The sequence below is a fragment of the Geotrypetes seraphini genome, chromosome 2 (genome assembly GCF_902459505.1).
Source record: "Geotrypetes seraphini chromosome 2, aGeoSer1.1, whole genome shotgun sequence".
NCBI lineage: Eukaryota > Metazoa > Chordata > Amphibia > Gymnophiona > Dermophiidae > Geotrypetes > Geotrypetes seraphini.
In genome coordinates, this window is record NC_047085.1 from 183,079,107 (window position 1) to 183,106,273 (window position 27,167).

A 27,167-nucleotide genomic window follows, 5' to 3' on the forward strand; every position below is an offset into this window, starting at 1 on the left:
ATTCCTTAGCTTGACCCTTGTAGGGATCCCACATAGGCATCCCATTTATTCTTAAAGTCCGGCATGCTGTTGGCCTCGATCATCTGCGCTGTCTATATGCAGCAACCCAGGGCCAGTTAAGTTCTGAATATCTGCTCGACTATGTGTTAGTTGGCACTGCATAAACCAGATATTCAATGGTGCAGACCGGACATGGCCCAGCATTGAAAATCCAGGAACACCACCACAGCTGGCTATTTACCCCATAATCATTGGAATATATGATACTTTTCTTTTCAATGATATGAAATGAAAAGTGCGAAATAACTTGTACGTTTCATGGTCCCACATCATTCTCTTCTTGGTTGGGCTGAGAACTTTTCAGCGGCCCCTTGTAGAGGGCTCACAATCTAATTTTGTAACTGAGACAATTGAAGGTTAAATGACCTGCTCAAGATCACAAGGAGGGCCACTGGGATTTAAACAGGCACCCAGTGCTCTTAACCACTAACCTACTCCTTGACTCCATTCTGCACGGCAAAATATTTTGCCCCGTTCTGGGGTGCAATGTTTTACACCTCATAGGATGGCAAAATGTATTAACACATTATGAAACTTAAAAGCTGTGAAGAGAAGAGTATTGGGCTTGACATCCTGGGGTGCCTGGTAGAGAATGACATAGGGACAAAGTTTATCCCTGTCCCCTCCTTATCCCTGCAAGCTCTGTCCCCATCCCCACCAGCACTGTTCCCATCCTCATCTTGTCCCCAAAGGCTCCATCTCTGCCCTTGCCCTGTCTCCATAGACACTGTCCTCATTTGCACACAGTTAAAACTGTTAAATCTGTTTACTATCAGCCTTGGCATGACACTGCACTATTTACCTTCCTCCACTGAGAAAAATGGCCATTTAATCCTACCCTCTGATAACCAATTTCTAATCCACAACTATCGCCTCCTATCCCATGACTCATTTTCTCAGGAGCCTCTCATGAGGAACTTTGTCAAAAGCTTTCTGAAAATCTAAATACACTACATCAACCGGCTCACCTTTAGCCACATATTTATTCACACCTTCAAAGAAGTCCAGCAAATTGGTGAGGCAAGATCTCCCTTGACTGAACCCATACTGACTCTGTGCCATTAAATCATGTTTGTCTATATGTTCTACAATTTTATTTTTTATAATTGTTTCCACTGTTTTGCCCGGCACTGAAGTCAGGCTTACCAATCTGTAATTTTCCGGATCTCTCCTGGAACCCCTTTTTAAAAATCGGTGCAACATTGGCCACCCTCCAATCTTCAGGTACTACAGACAATTTTAGTGACAAGTTAGATACAGATCACTAAGAGGCCATAAATTTCATGTTTGAGTTCTTTTAGTACTCTGGGATATATACCATCTGGTCCAGGTGATTTATCACTTTTTAACTTGTCGATTTGATGTAACCAGCTAGGTATTTTTAGGTGAGGTATAAAATCTTTAAATAAATCCAATTTCCAGATCCACAGAGATTTCTTTCAGTTCCTCTGCATAATCACCTTTAAAAACCATTTCTTGTTCAGGTAGATCTCTTACATCTTCTTCCGTAAAGACCGAAGCAAGGAATTCATTGTCTCTTCTTCCTCACTACTCAGACCCCCCCTCCTCAAGAAAACAAAATTGCAGGCTTTTAACATATCACAAAGGCAGTTCATACCTTGCTCCAAGTCTTCAATTGCATCCTCCTCAGGTTCTATCAAGCAGAGACAAGAAATCACCAGTTCTATATGCTGTTCAGTTTCTTAAACACTTTCTTGGCTTGGGGGTGTGCCTCCCATGTACATGATTGCATGATGCATAGGGAAACGTTTCAGGTTTATTTAAAATTTGATGCTATTGCTTATAATAGTTTCTTCCCAGCTTTCCTTTAGCCCCCGAATATTCAGTGCTGGGCCATGTACAGGCCCCATCATTGAGTATCTGGGTCTAACTGCTAGCTGCCAGAACTTCAATGGGTCTCAGTCATTATTCAGCCATGGCCCGCCTAAGACAGCTATGTAGTCCCTGGCTGAATACTGACTGGGACCCACATATCTATTGAAAGATTTTCAAGAGGCCTCCAAACTCCTCCTGCCCCCTGAAAGAGCCCCCTTCCCCCAGCTAATAGTCAGAACCCCCCTTCTCCCCCAGTCTATAGGCCCCTGGGCTACCTCAGTTCCCTGATGGTCCAGAAAGGGTGATGGGGGGAAGGAGTGAAGACCACTCACTCCTGCCTGATGGTCCCGAAGGGGTGAGGGGGGGAATAAGTGAAGACCACTCACTCCTGCTTCTTGTGGCTGTCAGAAGAAAATGGTTCTCGCGACTAGAGAATGACACGGGGACAAATTTGTCCCCATCCTTGCAGAAACTCAATTTCCCCATCCCTTCCCCATGATATTTGTCGCTGTCTCTGTCCCATTCCTGTAAGCGCTGTCTTGACTGCACAAGCCTCAAATAGTTATGATTTTAAAGTGTTTGAGGCTTGTAAGGATGAAGGTTGTAGGAATGGGGGAGGGACATGAAAACAACTCACGGGTATGGGAAAATTAGTTCCTGCGGGGATGGGGAAAAATTTGGCCCCGTGTCATTCTCTATTCGCGACCTCTTGTGGCGCTATACAAGTACCATGAGCTGCCATGAGAGGTTGCAGTAGCCATTTTCTTTAGGCAGTCATAAGGGGCAGGAGCATATGGGCTTTGCTCCTGTCTCCACTGGGCCACCAAGAAAATGAGGTAGGCCTGGGGTGGCATATCAAACCAGGAGGGCTAGGGGACAGAGGCATGAGGTCTGAGTGGAGGGATGGGGAAGGAAAAGGAAGGGGGATGTTTGGGGAGGGTGGGAGGCAGCTTGGAGGGCTCCAGGAACCCTTTCAATAGTTATGCAGGTCCCAACCAATATTTTTTTGCAGCACTCAAATAGCTAAGTGGCCTACTTAGCTAAGTGGGTGCCAGCACTGAAAATTGCCAGTACCTGCATAACTGTCAGTTCCTCCAAAATACCACCCCTGGCCTGCCCATTTTTTTAAAAGGGCAGTCAGAGCTAACGTTCAGCAATTGGGTGGCCAGGGCCTTGCAGCCTGCTTAAATCACTTTGAATATTGGGCGGCATGTGTATAGCCAGCCTTCTCAGCCTCTCTCATGAACATTTTCTGATTGTTTTTTAATTTATGCACATGGAAGCTGTAAATGTTGCCACCCATGCAGAATGAAATAAGAAAAATTTTGGTTGCAAAATCATTTTATTGATACAAATATACATATGAATAAACTCCCTTCAACCTGTAATATACAAGATTATGTCATCTGCAAAGCCACCCATGTTTCAGTTCAACGTGACATTACAAGTAATACAAAGTGCAAACAGTAAACCCTCCAAGAAACACCAGCTATATATTTTGATTAGAACTTTTCCTATTCAAATCCACTGTCTACATCAAAGAATTTGGCAGAAAAATATGCTCTTCTGAATGTTTCTCCACTTTTTTTATTGTGCTTATTGATTAGTGCACAAAGGTTAAGTGATTTAGTTCTATGTACAAAAACAGGACAGTAAAAATCATACCCAAGCATCTAATATATATATCTATCTATATATATGTTGTATATATATTTTAATAATTTATACAACTTCTTGTATTATTACTGTGCTCTGTTAATGTAATTACAATGTGCAATTGCATACAGAAATATATTGTGTGTATATACATATACACAGAGAAAAAAAAGATAAATCACATGCAGGTTTGACAATATAACATGTTCAGCAGTACAACACATTTTCTGCTGAGCAGTGATTTAACTATTAGACAATGTCCAGTTAAACAGGTATTTCCCCCCCCCACCCCCCAAAGGCATTTCATTCTAGCAGCTTCTGAGAGCTTCAAGTACAATACATGAAAAGAAATGGATGCTGGCTTTAGCAAAGACACACAAGGGAATGTACAAAATCAAACATGAGAAAAATTAAGGAAGTAGTACATTGATTGTTGTCTCAAACTATCATCTGTTTTTCTAGAGAAAAATGATCCAGTATGAGACAAATGCTGGTGAGTAGAAGAGCCTGCTTTTAGCTCACACAGTTGTACCCTGATTGTTACAGATCGCACAATTGTCAAGCATCTGTGCTAACCACATTTTAGAGAAAAATAAACTCTCTATCTGCTTCTTCTCCAGAATCGCTAGACTTGTTGCCATCTTTAGTTGCAGGCTTCTGCTTTAGATCCTGGCACTCCTGCTCCTGGTGTCCGAGACTTCCTTTGGGAGATGCCTCAAACAGGGATGATGACCTCACTATTTAGATTTAAAAGCATATGGCAAAAATAAAAAAAAATATATTATTAAATTATAGCAGCAAGAGAACACCAAAAAGATATGAACTTTAACTCCAACTCAAGGTACATATCATTTTCTGAGGACTAGTTGTAAGAATGTGATAAAATTAAAATATTGTATTTTAAAACAATTCTCATGAATTAAGATCACTCTTAAATCAAGAGGTTTTCAGGATTTCCATTATAAATGTGCATGAGGTATATTTGCATAAAAATGGAGTATATGCAGATATCTCTCATTCATATCTGTTGTGAGAATTCTGAAAGTGAAATTGTCTGCAGCTCAAGGACTGAATTTGAAGACTCTTGCTCTAGTACTAACTGCTGCCCTAATCAAAGTAGTAAGGAGAAATTAGGTTCTTACCTGCTAATTTACTTTCTTTTAGCTTCTCCAGACCAGTAGAGGTTAATCTTTACGAATGGGTATATATCCAATCATGACCAGCAGGTGGAGACTGAAAACAAAACTGTGGAATAGTACATAAGATATTCCCTTCTCTATTCTTATCAGTCTACCGAATAGCCAAGTAGAACTAAGAACTGGAAACAGAAATAAACAATACTCCGAACAGGAGTAACAACTAACATACCCAAATGCTGTTGGAAAATGCAGAGGAGAGATACCCGAAGGAAAATGTCCCCACAGCTCGCCAGCAAAGCCAGCCGAGCCACAGCCGCTGTTCATTAATTCTCCCCAGCCCAAGAAAAATACTAGAACCCGCAGCAAAAAAACAAAACTGCCCACGCAACAGCCCCAACAACACAACAGACAGGGTGGGGACCTCTACTGGTCTGGAGAAGCTAAAAGAAAGTAAATTAGCAGGTAAGAACCTAATTTCTCTTTCTTTAGCACTCTCCAGATCAGTAGAAGTTAATCTTTACGAATAGGATGTACCAAAGCAGTCCCCATCACGGGCGACACCAGAACACGCTCATTGAACACCGCGTCCCGACGTGCCTGAACATCTACCCGGTAGAGTCTGACAAAAGAATGCAAGGAAGACCAAACCGCAGCCTTACAAATGTCCACTGGAGACACGAGCGAAGACTAAGCCCAAGAAGCTGCCGGACCCCAAGTGGAATGAGCCTTGAGAAATTCCGTAACAGGCTCCTGCCTCAGAAGATAAGCGGAAGCAATTGTCTCTGTGATCCAGTGTGCAATAGTAGCCTTAGAGGCGCCAGCCCCCCTACGAGGACCCGCCAGAAGGACAAAGAGATGATCTAATTTCCTGATCTCCTGGGTCCGCTGCACATATGAGCGAAGGACCTGACCAACATCCAACGTGTGCAGCTATCTTTGCTCAGAAGAGCCCTCCCGACTACCCAACACCAGGAGGACTACAGATTGATTGACATGAAAAGGAGAAACTACTTTTAGCAGAAAAGGAAGGAATAGACCTCAAGACAACCCGCTCCCTAGAAAACTCCAAGAAGGGAGCCCTACAAGCGAAAGCCTGCAGTTCAGAAACATGCCTTGCTGAAGTAATGGCTACCAAAAAGACTTTCTTCAGAGTAAGATCCTTCAAAGAGCAGCGCCCAATGGAACAAAAGGCAGGCGCACCAGAACAGACAGAACCCGATTGAGATCCCAAGATGGAACAGAGGGCCGGCATGGGAGGCCTGATCAACTTGGCCACCCACAAAAAGCGAATCACATCAGGAATGGCTGTCAAACTCTGACCTTTCACTAACCCACGAAAGGCTGACAAGGCCGCAAGCCGAACCTGGAGAGAAGACAAAGCCAATCCTCTATCCAGGCCATCTTGCAAAAACTCTGGGATGGTAGGTAGGGAAGCGCGAAAAAGCACAGTTACTTACCGTAAAACAGGTGTTATCCAGATATTTTCTACATGTGGGTGACCGATGGAGCCCCCTAACGGACGTTTTCGCAAGCAGACTTGCTCGAAGACCTTCAGGCTTGCGATTGGCCCGCGCCTGCCCCTCCCGCCCTGCTTAAGGCATGCGTCTCCTCAGCGTGTCCTCAGTTCAGATAGCAAGCAAAGGAACCAACCCAAGGGGAGGTGGGTAGGGTTGCGAGAATATCTGCCTGCTGTCCCTGGATAACATCTGTTACGGTAAGTAACTGTGCTTTATCCCAGGACAAGCAGGCAGCATATTCTCTACATGTGGGTGACCTCCAAGGTAACTATAACAGGATGGAGGGAAAGTTGGCAATTCAGGAGTACAGATTTTGCAAAACAGACTGGCCAAAGCGGCCATCCCGCCTGGAGAAAGCATCCAGACAATAATGCGAGGTGAACGTATGAACTAAGGACTTTACAGATTTCCTCAATGGGAGTCGAGCGGAGAAAAGCAACAGACGCTGCCATCGCTCTGACCCTGTGGCCCGTGACTCAACCCGACTGGGAGAGACCAGCCTGAGCATAACAGAAAGAGATGCAAGCGGCCAACCAGTTAGAAATGAACCGCTTAGAAACAGAGCAACCCAAGTGATTGGGATTGAAAGAGATGAACAGCTGGGGAGAAGTATGGTGAGGAGCGGTGCACTTCAAGTAGAAGGCCAGCGCACGCTTACAATCAAGAGAATGTAGAACCACCTCACCAGGGTGAGATTGGGGCTTTGGAAAAAACACAGGAAGAACAATGGATTGGTTAATGTGAAAATCAGAAACAATCTTGGGCAAGAACTTAGGATGGGTATGGAGGACCACCTTATCATGATGGAAGACAGTGAAAGAGGGGTCCACTACCAAGGCTTGAAGCTCACTGACCCAACGGGCAGAAGTGAGAGCAATAAGAAACACAACCTTCCAAGTAAGATACTTCAAGTGAGCCTGTGCTAGCGGCTCGAACGGGGGTTTCATCAAATGAGCAAGGACCACGTTAAGGTCCCAAACCACCGGAGGAGGTTTGAGGGGCGGATGAACGTGGAAAAGTCCTTTCTTGAAGCAGGAAACCACAGGATGAACAGAGATAGGCTTCCCGTCAATTGGCTGATGAAAAGCAGCAATGGCACTAAGGTGGACTCGAACCGAAGAGGACTGGAGTCCAGCGCCAGACAAGTGTTACAGATAATCCAGGACAGCAGACAAGGAGGCAGATAGAGGCTCCAGCTGTCGAGCAGCACACCAGAAGGAAAATAGGGTCCACTTCTGATGGTAACATTGGCAAGTGGACTCCTTCCGAGACACTTCCAGGACATCCAGAACAGGCTGGGAGAGCTGGAACGAGGGCATCAAGTCTCGAGGATCCAAGCTGTTAAGTGCAGAGACTGGAGGTTGGGATGAAGGAGAGAGCCTTGACTCTGCTTAAGCAGAGAAGGAAAAATAGGCAGAGGAAGGGGCTCCCTGGAACTGAGTTGTAACAGAAGGGAGAACCACGATTGCTGGGGCCATCGAGGAGCTATTAGAATCATGGTGGCATGCGAAGACTTGAGCCTGACGAGAGTCTTTAGAATCAGAGGGAACGGAGGGAACGCATAAAGGAACCTGTCCTTCCAATCCAGAAGGAAGGCATCCGTCTCGATTCTGAGAGGGGGGTAAACCCTGGAGCAGAAGCGGGGCAACTTGTGATTGAGGGGGGACGCGAATAGATCGACGTCTGGAGTCCCCCAATGAGCAAACACCTGACGCAGGGTTACGGAGTGGAGAGACCACTCGTGAGGCTGCAGAATACGACTCAACTTGTCTGCCAGACAGTTCCGCTGGCCCTGAATATAGACAGCTCGAAGAAATATGTTGTGGCGGATGGCCCAATCCAAGAGCCGCATCGCCTCCTGGCACAGGGACCTAGACCCCGTGCCCCCCTGTTTGTTGATACAATACATGGCGACCTGGTTGTCCGTGCAAACCAGCACCACTCGGTTGCGAAGTAGGTAACAAAAAGCTTGCAGAGTGAGGAAAATCGCTCGAAGCTCCAGAAGATTGATGTGACAAAGGCGGTCAGCACGGGACCACAGACCCTGGGTACGCAGACCGTCCAGATGAGCCCCCCAGGCACGAGTCCGTCGTGAGGACCTTCTGCGGAAGAGCATAGAACAGAAAACCTCTGGAAAGATTGGAAGACAGCAACCACCAATGGAGAGATCTCCTCAACAAAGGAGTCACGACAGTGCGTCGAGAGAGAGGATCCCGAACCGGGTTCTACTGGGATGCCAGAGTCCATTGAGGAATACGGAGGTGAAGTCTGGCAAAAGGAGTCACTTGAACCGTGGAGGCCATGTGACCGAAAAGGACCATCATGAGCCGAGCCGGCGCCGAATGCAGATGGGTCACCATTCGGCACAAATGGAAAAGAGCCTCCTGACGAAGCCGAGGCAAGAAGGAGCGGAGACAAACCGTGTCCAGGACCGCTTCGATGAACTTGAGATACTGGGACGGACAGAGGTGAGATTTGGGAAAGTTCACCTCGAAGCCAAGACTCTGAAGGAGCAAGATGGTCTGTTCCGTTGCTCGCAGGACTTCGTTGCGAGAGGATGCTTTGATTAACCAGTTGTTGAGGTAGGGAAACACCTGCAGGCCACAGGGCTGCAGCTACCACAACCAGACATTTTGTGAAAACCCTCAGAGAGGTTGCCAGGCCGAATGGAAGAACATGATACTGGAGAAGGAGATCCCCCCACCCGGAATCTCAAATACCAGTGAGAGGCTGGATGTATCGGAATGTGCGTATACACCTCCTTGAGGACCAGTGAGCACAGCCAGTCCCCCTCATCCAAGAGGGAATACAATGTGGGAAGGGTGAGCATTCTGAAACGTTCCCATACCAGAAACTTGTTCAGAGCACGGAGTTCCAGAATTGGACGCAGAACCCCCGTCTTCTTGGGTACCAGAAAGTACCGGGAATAAAAGCTGGAGTTCTAGTGTTCCATGGGAACCTCCTCGACCGCCCGAAGGTGAAGAAGGGCCTGAGCTTCCTGCAGAAGGAGAGGAAGCTGAGACTGAGCAGAAGGAAACTCTCTTGGAGGCAAGTCTGGGGGAATGCGACTGAAGTGGAAGGAATACCCCTCCTTGATGATAGACAGTACCCAACTATCGGAGGTAAGATTTTCCCACTGGCCATAGAAATGACCTCCGATGGGGAAGGGGGAAGGCTCCAGGAGAAAGGGAGCCCGAAGGCTTGGACTGGAATTGTCAAAAGGGCGGCCCGGTCTTAGCTGGGGCCAGGGGCTAAGTCCTAGGTTGACGTTGTTGCTGCTGTGGAGGCTGTTTCGGAGGCTGTTTCAAAGGAGGTCTAGAGAAAGCAGGAGTGGATTTCTGTGGATACCTCCGGAGAGGAATTTTATATTGTCGAGCCGGAGGGGCCTTAGGTTTAAGTTTCACCAGAGACGCAAAGGACCGCTCATGGTCCGAGAGGCGCTTCGTGGTTGCCTTGATGGAATCATCGAAGAGTTCATGACCCACACACGGGAGATTAACAAGGCGATCCTGTTGATTTGGATCCATATCCACAAGCTGTAGCCAAGCGAGGCGACGCATAGCGATCGCAAAGGCTGTGACTCTCGAGGACAATTCAAAGGCGTCCTAAGAAGCCTGAAACATATACAGGCGGAGCTGGGAGAGGGTCTCCATGAGGAGACGAAATTCCTGACGCTGAAGCTCTAGTATGTCCTCCCGGAATGAGCGGAGGGCATCAACACAGAACCAAAGGTAGGACGTAAAAATGAAACTGTAGTTAAGGACACGGTTCACCATCAGCGAATTCTGATAAAGGCGACCAAATTTGTCCATCGTACGGCCTTTCCTGCCAGGGGGGACGGCAGCGTTGACCTTCGAGGCGTTAAACTTCCTTCAAGGAAGAATCAACCACCAAGGATTGTTGGGAAAGCTGAGCACCCTCAAACCCCTTAACCGTGATAGTCCGGTAACGGGACTCCAACTTGGATGGAATAGCTGTGACGGCATATGGTGTCTCCAGGTTCCGGAGAAACATCTGCTGGAGAACCTGATGTAATGTAAGGCGAAGTGCCTCATGAGGCGTATTGTCAACTCCCAATTCCGCCAGGTATTCCTGGGTAAAGCGGGAGTCGGACTGAAGATCCAGGTTCAGAGCTCTGCCCATGTCAGAGAAGAAACGAGAAAAGGAGGAGGTCCAAGAAGAAGATTCATCCTCTGGGGGAGACTCCGACCGAGATTGGGGTGCAGCCGAGAAAGAGGGAGAGATTTCCCTGGAATAGTAAGCCGGAGCCTCAGAGTCCCATGAATGGGAGACTGAAGAGGTTTGACTAAGGCGAGTAGGGGGCGTCGAAGAATGGCCCCGTGCCAAATGGACTGGAGAAGAACCCGGAGTCCGAGGAAATCGCCGAGAAAGCTTCGGAGAAGACGGGGTATAGGAAAAATCCCCAACTGGCTTCGAATTAGGTCCCGTAGAAGCCTGCAAGCTCCTCGATGGGGAACATACACTAGAGTCCAATTCGAGGACAAGCGTGTGTGTAGATGGTTTTGAGGTTGGAGACCTGCCCTGACAGGGCGGGGAAGACCGGGGCCTTTTTGAAGAGGCAAGCCTCGCCCCACAGTAGTGGGAGAAACATGGACCCCCTGCCGGGACCCCTGAAAAATCCTAGGCGCCTCAGGGGACCACTTGAGGGAACCCGACGAGTCTTACGGGTGAGGTCTTGAGAGACGAGGGGACGCTCAGGCTGGTCAGACCACGACTGGGTCGAGACCGAGGTCACAGGCGTCAAAGTTGAGACAAGTTGGCTGACCACCGAGGAAAACTGTGTGGTAATAATAGCCTTAAGCATGTCCTCGAACATAGGCACCGAGACCAAAGGAAGTTGGGTTGAAGGTGCAGCATGGACCAACTTTTGTCCAAAATATCTAATCTAATCTAATCTAAACCTTAAGTTTATATACCACATCATCTCCATGAGAATGGAGCTCGACACGGTTTACAAGAACTTAAAATAGTGGGTAGAGAAGAAGAAAAAGGATTACATGAACTTATGTGTAGAAGGGGGGAGAGAAAGGGGGGAAGGATAGAGCTACAATTTGCTGAAAAGCCAGGTTTTCAGTTGTTTGCGGAATAACTGAAGGGAGCTCAGGTTCCGCAGTGGGGTGGTGAAGTCGTTCCAAAGACCTGTGATTTTGAAGAGAAGGGATTTTCCCAGTTTGCCTGAATAGTGGATGCCGCGTGGAGAGGGGAAGGCTAGTTTAAGCCTTTGGGCAGTTCTGGAGGAGTCGGGACTGGAGGAGTTGAAAGACAGTGGGATAAGAGGAGGCAGGATTCCGTGAATGATCTTGAAAGCCAGGCAGGAACATTTGAAATAGATTCTGGAGATTATTGGAAGCCAGTGAAGTTTGGCAAGGAGTGGGGAGGCATGGTCAGACTTGCGTTTTGAGAAGATCAGTTTGGCTGCAGTATTCTGGATTAGCTGGAGTCTTAGAATACTTTTTTTTGATAGATTTAAGTAGATGGCGTTGCAGTAATGTAGTTTGGAGAGGATGATGGATTGGACAAGGATGGCAAAGTGTTGTTGGCTGAAGTAGGATCTAGCTTTCCTCAGCATGTGAAGGCTGAAAAAGCATGATTTTGCCAAGGAGTTGAGGTGGTCATTGAGGGAGAGAGAGGAATCGATATTGGAAACCCTGCTTGCTGATAATGAAAAATGCACTACCGAATTAGAGCAGTGAGTATCTGGTGTAGAGGTTGATCTGTAGCACTAAGAATCAGACATTGAAAACTTTAAATAGCAACTTCAGACTCAAATTGATAAATTAGAAGATCTAGAGAAAAGATCTTGATGAAGAAATTTGTGCTTCCTCAGACTTCCAGAGACCATTCCTAAGGTGATGCTACTGTCAGATCTGGGGTGATGGCTGGAGTCAGAGCTACCAATGCTGGCATCACTGGTACCTTCAAGTTTTGACCGCATGCATCGCATAGTCCTGAAATCTGATAGATACCAATGTCCCCACATGTTGTCAACACAAGGTGGAAATTCTCCATGCATACAGAGAGAAACAGAATGCATTCTATTATAAGAATCAGCCAGGATTACTTTGTGTCTCTGACAAAATTAAATGCATTTCACCCTATCTGTACAATGTTAGTAGAGCGCAAGGTCATATTCCTATATCTAGCTCTCCTCAAAATATACCATGAAGGTAAATGGCAAATGTTTGATTCTATGAAACTAGCAAGTGACTTTATGCACAGACACCTACCATGTAATTTTTCAGACTATGCTTGTATACTCTGATTCTTGACATGAAACCCTGCATCATATGGCTATAGTTTGGGTTCCTCTTTCCCACGTGCATCACTTTGTACTTGCTCACATTAAACATCATCTGCCATTTTGATGCCCAGTCTCCCAAGGTCCTATTGCAATTTTTCACAATCCTCTTGTGATTTAACAACTTTGAACAATATTGTGTCATCAGCAAATTTAATTATATCACTAGTTATTCCCATCTCTAGATCAGAGTTTAACACGTGGTGGGTACGTGAATTGCTTGTTGGGGGCAGCACTGCATAGATATCCCACCCTTCGTCCTCCTTAATGATCGCCACCACTGGTGATCCCATGCCCTCCTCCCTGCCTGCCTCCCTCTTCCGAAGCCACCACCGGGGATCCCATGCCCTCCTTCCTACATTCCCCCCTCAGAACTCTTAAATTGCTTAATTTTTTTGATTGGCTGAAAACTGATGTGGTCAAAAACCACAGAGATTAAGCCAATTAAAAACTTAAATTTGATGTGAATCCCAAACTTAGGTGTCACTAGGCGGCCGTGATTGGGGCGCCTAAACAGGGTGCCATTTATAGAATTTCCCAGTTACTTCCCCCCACTTTGTAGGCAGTAGGGGCTCATGCGGTATTCCTTTGCTAACCAGTTACATCCACTCTCCGCCCTTTGACACAACCCCTCCAAATACATTATTTTTTAGCATGAGGTTAGTGCATCTACATTTGGCAGTTAACGCAGGATGCCCAAGTGCATCCAATAGTACACCATTTTAAATAGTGTTGGACAAACATTAGCACCTAATTGGATCCAAATTTTTTAAAGATCAAAAGACAATTACAGATAATTTTATTACACCTGCATTTTTTTTTTGAACAGTGTTTATAAATGGCTTTGGTAACCGTATTTTGTTTTTTTTTTTGCTCAGGTTTGTGATCAAGGCTATCCCGCAAGAATGCTTGCTTACCTTCCTGTGAGAATGATCTGGGGGCAGGCTGAGGACTGCTCTGACCATCTTTTTCCTTATCTGAAGGGACTCTCTTGAGAAGAGGTGGAAGCAGGGCAACTTTAGGAGAACCAGATGCAGATGGGGAATCTGGCAAATCCTCTATGGGAAGGACAACACAAAACAAAATAAACAATCCCATAACATTGTTTTTTAACAGCCTCATATTATAATGTACATAAACTGGAACCACAAACACAGTCATGCTGCCTCTCACCCCCCTTTAAGGTCAGGCTCACCCAATGAGAGGAGAACTGGAGGTGGTGTTAACAACCATACTATCCACTACCTACCTGTGTTAACCTCCACCCTCTCAAAGATTCAGTGCTGGGTACACCACTGACTGGAACTTGCATTACACACATTTACAAATTGTTTCTGGTATTCTGTACAACTAAAGCTCCTATCCTAGTTGTTAGAAACATTGAAATATGATGGCAGATAAAGGCCAATGGTCCATCCAGTCTGCCCATCCACTATCTCCTCCTCTCCCTAAGAGATCCCATGTGCCAATCCCATGCTTTCTTGAATTTAGACAAAGTCTTTGTCTCCACTACCTCTACCAGGAGGCTATTCCATGCATCTACCATAAATTTAATTTGAGCATTAAATTCTCATATGAAGTCCATGCTGAGCCAGAAAATGTTGATTGATAATTTCTGCAATAAGACACAACCCAGGGGATTATATGCCAGAAAAAAAAAAGAAAATTATGCATGCAAAATAATTCAAAACTAATAGCCAGAATATTTTAATAACTTACAAATCTCTTATAAGGAAGAGGGGTATAGTTTGTGTATGAGAGTTGCTGCAAGAATGTTGGGGAGGTGTGCTGGCCAAAGACCAAGGGGTTAACAGGTTGTATTTGTGCTAAAACGAGTATGTTGCCGCACAGATAAAAGGCACAGTACAAGTGAGGACACAACCCCCATGCTCTTCCCCCCTCATTTCAGCAAACCAGGCATCCACCTAGGGCACTAGAATTTGGGGAGCATCACCACTCCCTTTTCCAGCCCCTATCCATATCCAGCATCTCCACCTCTAACCTGCCCCTGCTATCACTGCCTTATCTGTATTTGGACCCAGGCCAAATTTGCATTCAAGCTCAGTCCTAGTACAGGGCCATTAAGAACAGATCCACAATCAAGCGCTATTGCATCTCTCCCTCCTTCCCCAACCAAAACTCCACTGTTAGAAAGGGATATGATGTGGCATCCTTTGTTAAAAGGCTGAGTGTCAGTGCTCAGACTAATTGCAATTTCAGCCTAGGTCCAGAAAGAGGTAGAGCGGACAGGTAAGAGGAGGAAATGCTGAATATTCAGGATGGGAAGGGACTGGAAATGTGAAGCATGCTGGCCGCCTGGGGGGAGGGGTAGCGGAGATGCTGGGATATGTTGAGTATGTAAGAAAAGGGGAGCTGGATCTTGAGCTGCTATGCGACGGGAGCATGGCAGAAGGTTCACCTAGGGCCCCAAATACTTTTAGGTTGACCCTGGTTCTCCTTCTTCCCTAATACTCTCTTTCTTCTCCTTCCTCCCCCCAACATAGAACTCAACAATGTATCTTTGCCTTCCACTTTTTCTGCCGTTTTCGTGCTCTACTGCAGCTCTGGCCAGTGGGACCACTGTCTCACCATTGCCTTCTGGCTACAAGGTGTACATAGCTTTCGCTTCGCCAACAAAACTCCTTTCTCTCCCCATAATAGAATCCTCTCTGCTCCTGTCTCCCTTCCCCATGCAGGCCTCTCTTATCCTACTGGCCTCCCCCCTCCCTTAGTGCACTCTCCTCTCTTCCATCAGACCCTCTTCCCACTCCTACCTCCATCATTTCTTCAACCCTTCTCCAATCCTCTATATTCTGTGGCAGCAGTTGCTTCTCAAGCTACTTTAGACCCTCTCTAAAACAATTACCATACAATATAATACAGTTTCTTATACCCCAAAAGGATTCAGCAAGGATTCATTGCGGTTCACAAAGATTTTCAGACGTACATAATATTGTATTTGTCAAATCTGAGATGCTACCTTACATTAACACAACAAGGTGAGTACAATAAAAATACAGGATAAATATAACAGATAGTACCGTATTTCCCCATATACAGTAAAACCTTGGATTGCAAGTAACTTGGTTTGCAAGACAAGCAAAACATTTTATTAAATTTTAACTTGATATACAAGCAAAGTCTTGCAATACGAGTACATACAGCATATATTTGTCACATCATCACAACTGAGCTGATGGTTCTTCTCTCTCCGACGCTGTGGGAGTTTAGTGACTGTTCTAAATGAGCGAGGTCTTGCAATACAAGTATGTATAGTATTTTGTATTAAAGTTTTTAGGTTGTGGAACAAATCCTCTGAGTTTCCATTATTTCCTATGGGGAAATTTGCTTTGATATGAGTGTTTTGGATTACAAGCATGCTTCTGGAATGAATTATGCTCGCAAACCAAGGTTTTACTGTATAGGCCGCAGCCTATACATGGGTTTTACAAACCCGTGTATGGGGTGTGGCCTTGTTATATGGGGCGGCCTATGTATGGACTTTACATAATCACCCCACCACCTTTATTGGAGCCCCCTGGATGGCGGAAGGCAAATCTCCAGCGGTGCAGGGCAGCCGCGATCTCTTCAGCATCCGGCCTGCCTCCGCACCACTTGCTGAGTGACTAACATCAGTTCTCGAGAGTCCCGCGAGAGCTGACATCGGCCATTCAGAGGGTGGTGCGGGGGCAGGCTGGATGCCAAAGAGATCACGTCTGCTCTGCACCACTGGAGATTCGCCATCCGACATCCAGGGGGCTCCGATAAAGGTATTAGGGGTGGGGGGATGGTGTTAAAGGGCAGGCGAGGTACCGGAAGATAAGCCACGGTTAATTCCATAGGGCGGCTTATCTTCCAGTTTTTAAACATAGGCTGCCCTTTTCTGCAGCCTATACATGGGTGCGGCCAATGCAGAGGGGCAGCCTATAAGTGGGGAAATACAGTAATTAAAATAAGGACAATAAAACAATAAGTAAAAATACACTACTCCATCCACCTTTCTTAAGCCCCTTTCATAGCATACACAACCCCATGCACCTTCCTATAGACATAGCCACATAGTTAGCGACCAGTCCCATTACACAATCACACACATTCCCATTACACAAACACACAACCATTCACCTTTTTTCCAGCCCCCTTCTTGCACACACACACACACACTCCATCTTTTTGCTGGCTGATGTCCGAATTATGCCCAGAAATTCAATGCTGGGTCATGTCTGTTTTTTGGCACAGAATTTCCAGGTTTGTGGACGATAAAGCAAAGCCAGTTAAGTGTGATATAGTTTACCACATAAATTTCAATCCTATCCTTATGTGTTTACCATGGCTGGTTAAGTGCTGAACATCAGCACTTAACCAGCCAAGTGCAGACTCCACCCTCGGAGTGCCCCCAAAATAGATGTTATCCAGGGACAGCAGGAAGATATTCTCACAAATGGGTGATGTCATCTATGGAGCCCGGTACAGACATTGTTAAAGTATACTGTCACTTTAAGCTTTTGCGAAGCTTTGAGACTGTGCATATCACACATGCGCAAGTGCCTTCCGCCTGACGTCAGCTCATGGTTCTTCAGTTCGGTAAGCAAACTAATAAGCCAACCAGGGGAGGTGTGAGGGATGTGAGAATATTTGCATGCTGTCCCCGGATAACACCTGTTAAGTAACTGTGCTTTATCCTAGGACAAGCAGGCAGCATATTTTCACATGTGGGACTCCTTAGCTTACTGAAATGGGATGGAGGAAGAGTTGACCTTCAGGAAGAAAATAAACTTTGTAGCACAGCTTGGCTGAAGTGACCATCTCATCTGGAATAGGTTTCTAGAGAGTAGTGAGATGTAAATGTGTGAATTGAGGACCTAGTAGCTACTTTGCAAATATCTTCAATGGGAGTAGAAAGCAAAAAACAAAACAAAACACTGACGCCGCCATAGCTTGGACCTGGTGTGCTGTAACATGTCCCTCGGGCTGCAGCCCAGCTTGAGCATAGCTAAAGGAAATGCAGGCTACTAACTGTGTGGAGATAGTTCAGTTGGTTATAGGCACTCCTAATCTATTAGGGTCAAAAGAGATGAACAATTGAGGTAAAGACCTGTGGGGCTTAGTCCTCTGTATATAGTAAGCCAAAGCACGTTTACAGTCCAATGTGTGATGATCCGTTTCTCCTGGATGAGAATGAGGCTTTGGAAAGAAAACAGGTAGCATAATCAATTAATTAAGATGAAATTCTGTGACTACTTTCGGGAGGAATTTAGAATGAGTTCTTAGAACCACCTTGTCGCGATGAAATACTGTAAAAGGTGGGTCACAAACCAGTACTTGAAGTTCACTCACTCGATGAACAAATGTTACATAGATCAAGAAGACCACTTTCCAAATGAGAAACTTAATATAAGTAGTTGCAAAAGGTTCAAATAGAGGCTTTATCTGAATTGAGAGGACTACATTCAGATCCCAAATAATTGGAGGCAGTTTTAGTGGAGGTTTTGAATTTAAGAGTCATTTCATAAACAGGGAACAAGCAGATGTGTAGCTAAAGTTTTATTATTGAAAGGAGCATGGAAAGCACTAACAGAACTGAGGTGTACTCTTGACAGAAGTGGTTTTAAATCCAGGTTGGATAAGTGGAGAAGGTAGTCCAACATCGAAGGAATAGAGGATGTGGAAGGATCCAGGTAATGGAGATTACACCTTGAAGTAAAACGTGTCCACTTGAATCGATAGCATTGGTGAGTAAGTGTTTTTCTGGAAACAGCTATAATGGCTTCTACTGGAGCAGAGAGATCTAAATCTGCTGATGTCAGGTTGAAAGGTAGAGACTGCAGGTTAGGATGTAAAAGAGAACCTTGACTCTGAGTGAGCAGAGACGAAAAGATCTGTAATGGAATTGGATCCTTGACACTCAGTTGAAGCAGAAGGGAGAACCAAGGTTGTTTGGGCCACCGAGGAGTTATGAGAATCATGGTGACTAATTCTTGTTTGAGTCTGACTAGCGTCTTCAGAACTAGAAGAACTGATGGAAATGCATACAGGAACTTGTGTGACCAATCCAGAAGAAATGCATCTGTTTCCAGGCGATGAGGAGAAAACTGTTTGGAGCAGAATTGAGGTAACTAGTGATTGTGGGGAGATGCAAACGTCTATGTGAGGAATCCCTCAAAGTGAGAAGATGTGGCACAAGACTTAGAAACATGATGGCAGATAAAGGCCAAATGGCCCATCTAGTCTGCCCATCCGCAGTAATCATTCTCTCTTTCACTCTCCAAGAGATCCCACGCGGTAGGATGCCTACCGCTGCCTACAATCGGGACACCATTTATAGAATTTGCCCCTTTGTGAACACTCTTGGAGAGGAAGTGAGGCCAAATGGCAGAACTTTGTGTTGAAGATGATGATGACCTACACAAAAATGAAGGAACTTTCTGTGGTCCAGATGTATAGGAATGTCTGTGTAAGCCTCTTTGAAGTCTAGAGAGCACATCCACACATTTCATTCTAGATGTGGGTATGGAGACCCCAAAACTTCTCTTTGACTAAATATTTGTTGAGAGCTTGGAGGTTCAGAATGGGATGAAGACCTCCTGTCTTCTTTGGAATTAGGAAATACCTGGTGTAGAACCCCTGATTTTTCTGGGAAGGGGTACTGACTTTATGGCATTTAGTTGAAGAACAGCTTCGATTGCCTGAAGAAGAGACATCTATTGAGATGTAAAAGAGGACTTTCTTGAAAGATTGTTTGGAGGACTGGTGATGAAATGAAGAGAGTAACCTTTCTGAATGACTTTGAGGACCCAAGTATACATTGTAAAGAGAGTCAAGCATTGATGATACAAAAGAAGATGGCCTCTAATGGGTTGGGGAGGTGGCCGAGTTGGAGGAATTGTGGCTATGCTCTCTAGTAGCATGTCAAAAAGACTGAGTTGATTTCTGTGGAGCAGAAGTCGGAGTCTTCTGTGCTTTTTACCTCTTCTTTGGCGGAGGTTTAGAAGAGGACGAGGTTGCTGGATAGTGCCTCTTATAAAGAGAATAAGAAGATTTCTGGGAAGATTAAATGCTTGAGTCTTAGATCCCGCTAAAGTAGCCCACCTTTACTCATGTCGAGTAAGTCTTTGCGTTGCATCCTCAACTTTGTCTCCAAACAATTCTTCTCCTAGACAAGGAATGTTGGCTAAGCGATCTTGAATGCTGATGTCAAGGTCAGAGACTTGAAGCCATGTTAGTTGTCTCACAGCAAAAGACCTAGCCAATGTTCTAGATGTCACATCAAATGCATCAAAAGCCAATCTAGCTATGAATTTTCTAGTTTGAAGGAGGATACAAGTTGCTTCTTGAAACCTGGAAGACGATTAGGTGGAATATACTGTTCAAAATCAGCAAGGGTCTTTATAAGTTATTTAAGACAGAACAACAAAGAAATTATAACTGAAAACTCTTCTAGTAAACACAGAGTTCTGGTAAAGGTGGCATCCAAACTTATCCATGATGAGACCTACATGGCCTGAAATATTTTAAAGAATAAATTCAACTAGCAAAGACTGGTGCTGCAACTGTGGTTTATCAAATCCCGAGCACGACTGTATTCTGTACAAAAAGTCAATTTTCCTTTGAACTATGGGAAGTGTGAGAGGAGTTTTCCACCCAGTGCTTAAATATAGCTTCCTTAAGTAAAGTATGAAGATGCAACTTGAGAAGCTCTTTAGGAGGCTCATCAAAATCCCATGCTTCAAGGAGCTCCACTTCAGTATATGCCTCTAATTTAACAAGTAAAGCTTTCCCCATCTAACTGATAAACTTTGTGAAAGATAATCCTTTAGGAGGTGATCTGCGCCAGGGCAGTGGAGGAGATGGATCTGATGGGATGCCATACAACTCTGGAGCAATGTAGGGTCAAGATCAGTATCAGTATGTAAAAAGAGATCTGAATCGATATCCTCAACTCCATGAGACTCTGTAAGAAGAAGATGAGATAGACGCTTCTTGGTCTGAGGAGTTTGATGACAGTGAGAACATTGAGAACTCTTGTGATGATGTTGGTACCAGGCTCGGTCTTGGGCCCGATCCTGTTCAATATCTTCATAAGTGACTTGACAGAAGGGCTCCGAGGTAAAATAACATTATTTGCCAATGACGCCAAGCTAAGCAATGTAGTGGGCAAAAGCACAACGGACAAAAACTCAATGCCCGACAACATGATGCACGATCTACTCCTACTGGAGCACTGGTCTAGGACCTGGCAACTCAGTTTCAATGCCAAAAAATGCAAAGTTATGCACTTGGGTAGCCAAAACCCATGCAGGACTTATACCCTTAATGGTGAGATCCTAACAAGAACGGTAGCAGAGCGGGACTTAGGGGTGATTGTCGGTGAGGACATGAAGGCTGCCAATCAAGTGGAGAAAGCTTCATCTAAGGCAAGACAAATCATGGGTTGCATACGCAGGGGTTTCGTCAGCCGTAAGCCGGAGGTCATTATGCCATTGTATAGATCCATGGTGAGGCCCCACCTGGAGTACTGTGTGCAATTCTGGAGGCCGCATTATTGCAAGGACGTGCTGAGGTTGGAGTCGGTCCAGAGAATGGCCACTCGGATGGTCTCGGGACTCAAGGATCTCCCGTACGAGGAACGGTTGGAAAAGTTGCAGCTGTACTCGCTCGAGGAGCGCAGAGAGAGGGGAGACATGATCGAGACGTTCAAATATCTCACGGGCCGCGTCAAGACAGAGGAAGATATCTTCTTTTTCAAGGGTCCCACGGCAACAAGAGGGCATCCGTGGAAAATCAGAGGCGGGATACTGCGAGGTGACACCAGGAAGTTCTTTTTTACTGAAAGGGTAGTTGATCGCTGGAATAGTCTTCCACTTCAGGTGATTGAGGCCAGCTGTGTGCCTGATTTTAAGGCCAAATGGGATCGACACGTGGGATCTATTCACAAGGTAAAGGTAGGGGAGGGTCATTAGGGTGGGCAGACTGGATGGGCCGCGGCCCTTATCTGCCGTCTATTTCTATGTTTCTATGTTTCTATGTTTCAGTTAGTTGAAGATGATGAAGATCGATGTTGAGTATACAGAAATATTTTTTCACATAACATTTAATTACATTCTGGAATTCATTACCATAGAATGTGGTGAAATCAGTTAGCTTAGCAGGGTTTAATTTCCTAAAAGAGAAGTCTATAGGCATTATTGAGATGGCTTGGGGAAATCCACTGCTTATTCCTAGGATAAGCATAGAATCTGTTTTGCAAGTTGGGATCTAGCTAAATACTTAGGACCTGGGTTGACCACTGTTGGAAACAGGATACTGGGCTTGATGGACCTCAGTCTGTCCCAGTATGGTAATTCTTTTGGTCTTAGATCTTGACTTACTTCGAGGTGAATGAGAACTGGTACCATGAGATGTTGATGCTTTTTTAGATTTACTAGAGGAGCAAGGATTGGTACCGTAGGACCTCGATGCTCTTCAAGATGTAGATTTACTACAAGAGTGAGGTTCAGTACCATGGGGCCTCGATGAGCCATGCTCAGGCTGGGCCGGTACCAAAGGAGTCGGTGCAAGCACCGGTGTTGCATGTGCTTTGAACAGCACAGCTAGTTCTGGTCCTTAAGTTGGTCCTGGAAGGACTGCACTGGTGCCATTGGCACTGCAGGGTCCTGAGGTATGGGTGACCTCAATGAGGAAGCACGCCTTAAAGGAGACACAGCCTGCACCGATGGAGATCGATGGTGGCATTGACACTTGTCATGCATCGAGGGACTCAATGTGAAGATACCTGCAATGCTGGATGTGATGAGGACGGCTTCTTAGCAGGTTTACCTGATGTAGAAACCAAGTCTGATGTTGAGGGAGGTGTCGAAGCCGGTACTGTTGGCACCGATTTGTCCTCGGAGACAATGGCCGCTCCATAAAGCTTCTCTTTCTGGATGCGTTAAGCCTTAAGAGAGCGTTTTTTTTCAATGTAAGACAGCAGGTACAAGAGTCCATTCAATGCACCAGTTGTACGGATCAGTGAGTGATATGGGCTATTGGCAATGAAATCACTTCTTTAACCTGCTAGAAGGCCTCAACATGAGAGGAAAAATCCCAGTGACAAGGTAAAAAAAAAACACAATGGTTGCAATGCTGAGACTTAAAAACGCAAGTTCAAACCCTGAAAGCTAAATGGGCAGAAGGCCCAACTAAGGGAAGTGTGAATGTCAAAAATTCACCCAAAAAACTGAAGGAAAAGTAAAGAAAAGAAAACACGAGAGAAATAATAAGATAAAAAAAGAAAACGAGCCAATGGCAAAACATAGTTGATGGGAAGGCAACTCGTATGGACAGAGTCCAGACACACAACTTCTTTGCTTTGTTGAAAGCAAAGGATTGAGGAACTGCAAGCTGACGTCAGGTAGGAAGGCACTCGCACGTGCTGTCTTGAAGCTTCACAAAAGCTTAAAGTAACAGTACATTTTAACACTGTCTGTACCGGGCTCCATGAATGACATCTCCCACATGTGAGAATATGATGCCTGCTTGTCTTAGGATAATAAATTTTTTTCTACTTCTAACAGTGAAAAATACAATGGAATTTGAAAACTAATTTTTAATAATTCTTATTTCTGTTTGGTTACATTCCATAGAAATGACTGACCATCTGACAAAATGGAGGGGTTCTCTTTAAGGCAAACAAATGAAAGAAACAAAATTAGGAAATATAGAGCAAACAAATGATTGTTTTGCCATTTATTTCATGCCTGACTGAGCCTGTGTCACATAGTCCTGACAATCTGCTTACCGTTACGGGAGCTAGTTCGGGGCTTTTGTGGCACTGCGGGGCGTCCTGGCAGGCTAGGCTTTGCGGACTGAAGTGGAGGCTTAGGACTGGTAGGAGTACATGAAGAGCTTCTAGACCTTGTACAAACTTCTGCTCTCTGTTCAGGTTTCGCATTCTTTTCATGGGATGAGGTGGTCGAGTCAGCTTTGTTCAGTGGAAAACGGCTCTCAGTGGTGATCTGGTGGTGTTTAAAGACTAAAAAAAAAGACCCAAGCCTAAATCAATGAGAGACCTTTTGCAGGGAAAATATGAATATACATACAGCAAAATAATGCAGTTTTAAAATGCATATTAGCAATTAATTCAATGGTAAGATACACTCAGAGCTCCCTTTCATAGTTTTCTGTGTTGAATATTGGCATATGTTCTAGTACAATTATGATACATGAACCAGCACACCATCATTTTAGAAATGGGTTCACACCTCACTTTCAAAAAAGTGAAATTGGTTTGATAATGTCAGATTTGCCCTGTTAACTTTAAAAATACATCAGAGAGTTTGCCAACTAGCTCTCTTCCAGTCTTTTTAATAAGATGGCCAGTGGTGAGACTACAGCGTTCGCTCAGGTTAAAACTGTACTGACTTGACAGAATTGTTCAAGAAACCTCACAGCAGAAAGTGAACCATATAGTGCTGGCCCCGGCTTTCTTCAGCATTAAAAGAAACATTACAAATCATAAAAGATAACAAAAAAAGAAGTGGTTAGAGCACTGGGCAAACAACCAGAAAAGTGCACTTCACGTCTGCCACTTAACAGTCCTCGTGGGCAGGGAAATATCTACACTACCTAATACAGCTCAAACTGAGATAACCCAAATAAATACCTGTTTGACAAAAATGTTTGCACAATATGGAACCAACAGAGAACGAGAGAAGGACCTTGCCTCAATATGTGACAAACCAATAAGAGAAAAAGCAAGCGAGATGCCCAAATCAACCAACAGTTATGTTTATTAAAAAGTTACAATATCTTAAAAGTCCCCACTAGGATCCCAGTTTTGGCATCTAGAGATGCCTTCCTCAGGGGACTGATAGCACACTATCTACTCATTAATATGTGTATTCAGGACTGTCATGTAGCTCAAATCGAAGCGTTTGCTGGCGTCATTAGAAAATTTGCTCACCAAAAAAAAAGTCTTTTTTTGCAAACAAACTATAACACAACACCTCTTTTTTATCCCCTTAAAAGTTATCTGAGCTTTAAAAAAAATGTATGTTATCTCTATTCCCAAATTCTCTCTTTATTATAATATAAAAAACAAAATCCTTTTTCCAAATAATGTTTGCTTTTAGAAAAATGAAAAGTTACCGCATATGGCATGTATCTTCTACACTTGGTTTAGAGTACTAAAATTCACCAGTCTCTTCCACTTTCATTATCTAGCTCCCTTTGGTGGTATTGGTGCTATTTTCTCACCAACTAAAGTAAAAACATATATGTCTTCTGTAGTCTGTCACTGTTTGAGTTAGAGAGTTGCGCGGGGACAGAAATCCCACCCGTCCCCACCCGTCCCCGCCAAAATCCCACCCATCCCCACCCGTCCCCGTGAGGAATCCCTCCGTCCCCACCCGTCCCCGTGAGGAATCCCTCCGTCCCCACCCGTCCCCGCGAGGAATCCCCTCCGTCCCCACCCGTCCCCGCGAGGAATCCCCTCCGTCCCCACCCGTCCCCGCGAGGAATCCCCTCCGTCACCATCCTTCCCTATAAACTTCAGAAATAGTTATTTTATTTAATTATGGTACTGAATTAAAGGCTCTGGTAGAGACCCATTTACAAATAAGCAAAGAGACTATTAATTTGGAAATATTAATTGGGAAGAATACATACTTTGTAAATGGGTTTCTACCAGAACCTCTAATGTAAATATAAAATATAAATACTCAGCTGATGAGAACCCACAAACTGTCAGCTGAGGACTTCCTTTGCAGTTGGCCTGGGGTCCCTTTTGCCAAGCTTGGCAGGCAGCAGTAGCGTCCCTGAGTCACAGATGCTGGCACCTCAGTGGCTCATGGATGCTGCCAGCGACTGCTGCGCTTGGTGGAGGGGAGTTCTGACCATCTCTAGAGGAGGTCCTCTGCTGGCGGTGCTTGGGGATCCCCACCAGTCACAGCAAGGGCCAACAAGTACTTCAACACTGTAGAAATAAAACCAGAAATGCATTTCCTTTTCTTTTGAACACAAAACAAAGATATCTGCCATATACATTTCCCAAGGCAGATGACTCTATGCAATGTCACCTCGGTAACAAAATACAAAAATAGACAAATACACCCCCTCCCTTTTTACTAAACCACAATAGTAGGTTTTAGCACAGGGAGTTACGCTGAATGCCTCGCGCTGCTCTCAATGCTCATAGGCTCCCTGCGCTAAAAAACAATATTGCGGTTTAGTAAAAGGGAGCCATAGTGCAAAATATAGACAGCAGATATAAATTCTCAAAACAGACACATTTTGATCACTAAATTGAAAATAAAATCATTTTTCCTACCTTTGCTGTTTGGTGATTTCATGAGTCTCTGGTTGCACTTTCTTCTTCTGACTGTGCATCCAATCTTTCTTCCTTTCTTTCAGCCTCCTGTATGTTTCCTCTCCTCCAGACCTCATTCTCTCCCCCAACTTTTTCTTTCTGTCTCCCTGTTCCCCCTTCTTTCTGTCTCTCTGTCTGCCCCCTTTCTTTCTTTCTCCGTGCCCTCCCCCAAGCCACTCGGATTGCTGCCACCGCCATCGGGGAATAGTCCCCAAGCCACCGCTGTCCCAAGCTTTCCCTGCAGAAGCGTCGCGCTGACCAGCATTCCGCTCCCTGACGTCAATTCTGACGTAGGAGAGGAAGTTCCGGGCCAACAAGGCATTTCTCCTCATTCCATCCAGCCTGAGCCCCATCTCTCCTTGATCCAGCATTTCCCTTCTGTGTCTGTCAGAATTACCATTCCACCTATTTTCCAGCATCACCCTTCTTTGTGTCCATCTCACCTATATCCCTATCTCACCACTTTTTCAGAATCTTCATTTGTCTCTGTCCTTGTCTTTACCCCATATTCACCATTTGCCCTTTCAATGTCTTTATCTCCCCCCCACACTTTTTCAGCATTACTTCTATGTCTCTATTTCACCTCCTCTTCATGTCCCCTCTGTATCTCTATCCTTATTCAGAAGGTCCTGCTTACCCTTTCTCTTCTTTGTGTCACTATCTCCATTTTCAGCTTTTCCCCCTTTTCCTTTGTTACTGCACCCTGTAGCCAGAATCTTTCCACCCTCTCTCCACTCCGGCCCAGCCCAGTATGAAATATTTCCTTTTGTTTCTCTCCCCTCTCTCTTCTCCTCCCTCACCCACGAGTCCTGCATCTGGCCCTCTCCCTTCTACCTGCACCTGGCAACACCCCCCTGCTCCGCGGCTCTCTTAAGCAACTCGTCAGCAGCAGTGATCAAGACAAGCTGCCGACATCGAGGCCTTCCCTCTACGAGTCCCACCTTTGTGGAAAAAGGAAGTTGAAACAAGCGGGACTCGCAGAGGGTAGGCCCCGACGCCAGAAGCTTGTGTCGATCGTTGCTGCTGAGTTGCCGAAGAGAGCCGCAGGTAGAAGGGAGAGGGAGATAGGAAGGCTGTAGAAGCTCCGGAGCATGACACCGAACCCGGCCAGGATGATTTCTTTTTCAGGCTGCTGCTGCCGCTGCCATCCCCCACCCGAAATGACAAAAAACAGCCTAATGCCCGCGTCGGGAAATAGCCATGCTGAGCAGTGAGCTCAGCACGTACACAGATGAAAGCCTTGCTTGCTGATTGGTCCGGCGGCACGGTGGGGCGGGGCCGCCGGACCAATCAGC

At 45.3% G+C, this 27,167-nt stretch overlaps 1 protein-coding gene across 6 annotated transcripts in view; it reads right to left on the minus strand.

Annotated features, from left to right (window-relative positions):
• Positions 1 to 3,225: 3,225 nt before the first annotated feature.
• CARMIL1 (capping protein regulator and myosin 1 linker 1) overlaps positions 3,226 to 27,167 on the minus strand; it is a 476,507-nt gene continuing 452,565 nt past the window's right edge. For all 6 annotated transcript variants that reach the window (XM_033934492.1, XM_033934489.1, XM_033934488.1 and 3 more), the window contains exons 35-37: positions 23,305 to 23,538; positions 13,445 to 13,585; positions 3,226 to 4,289 (exon numbers count right to left, since the gene is read on the minus strand). In XM_033934492.1, coding sequence (XP_033790383.1) covers positions 4,135 to 4,289; positions 13,445 to 13,585; positions 23,305 to 23,538 — 530 coding nt within the window. In that variant the 3' untranslated portion in view covers positions 3,226 to 4,134. The remainder of the gene's footprint in view (positions 4,290 to 13,444; positions 13,586 to 23,304; positions 23,539 to 27,167) is intronic.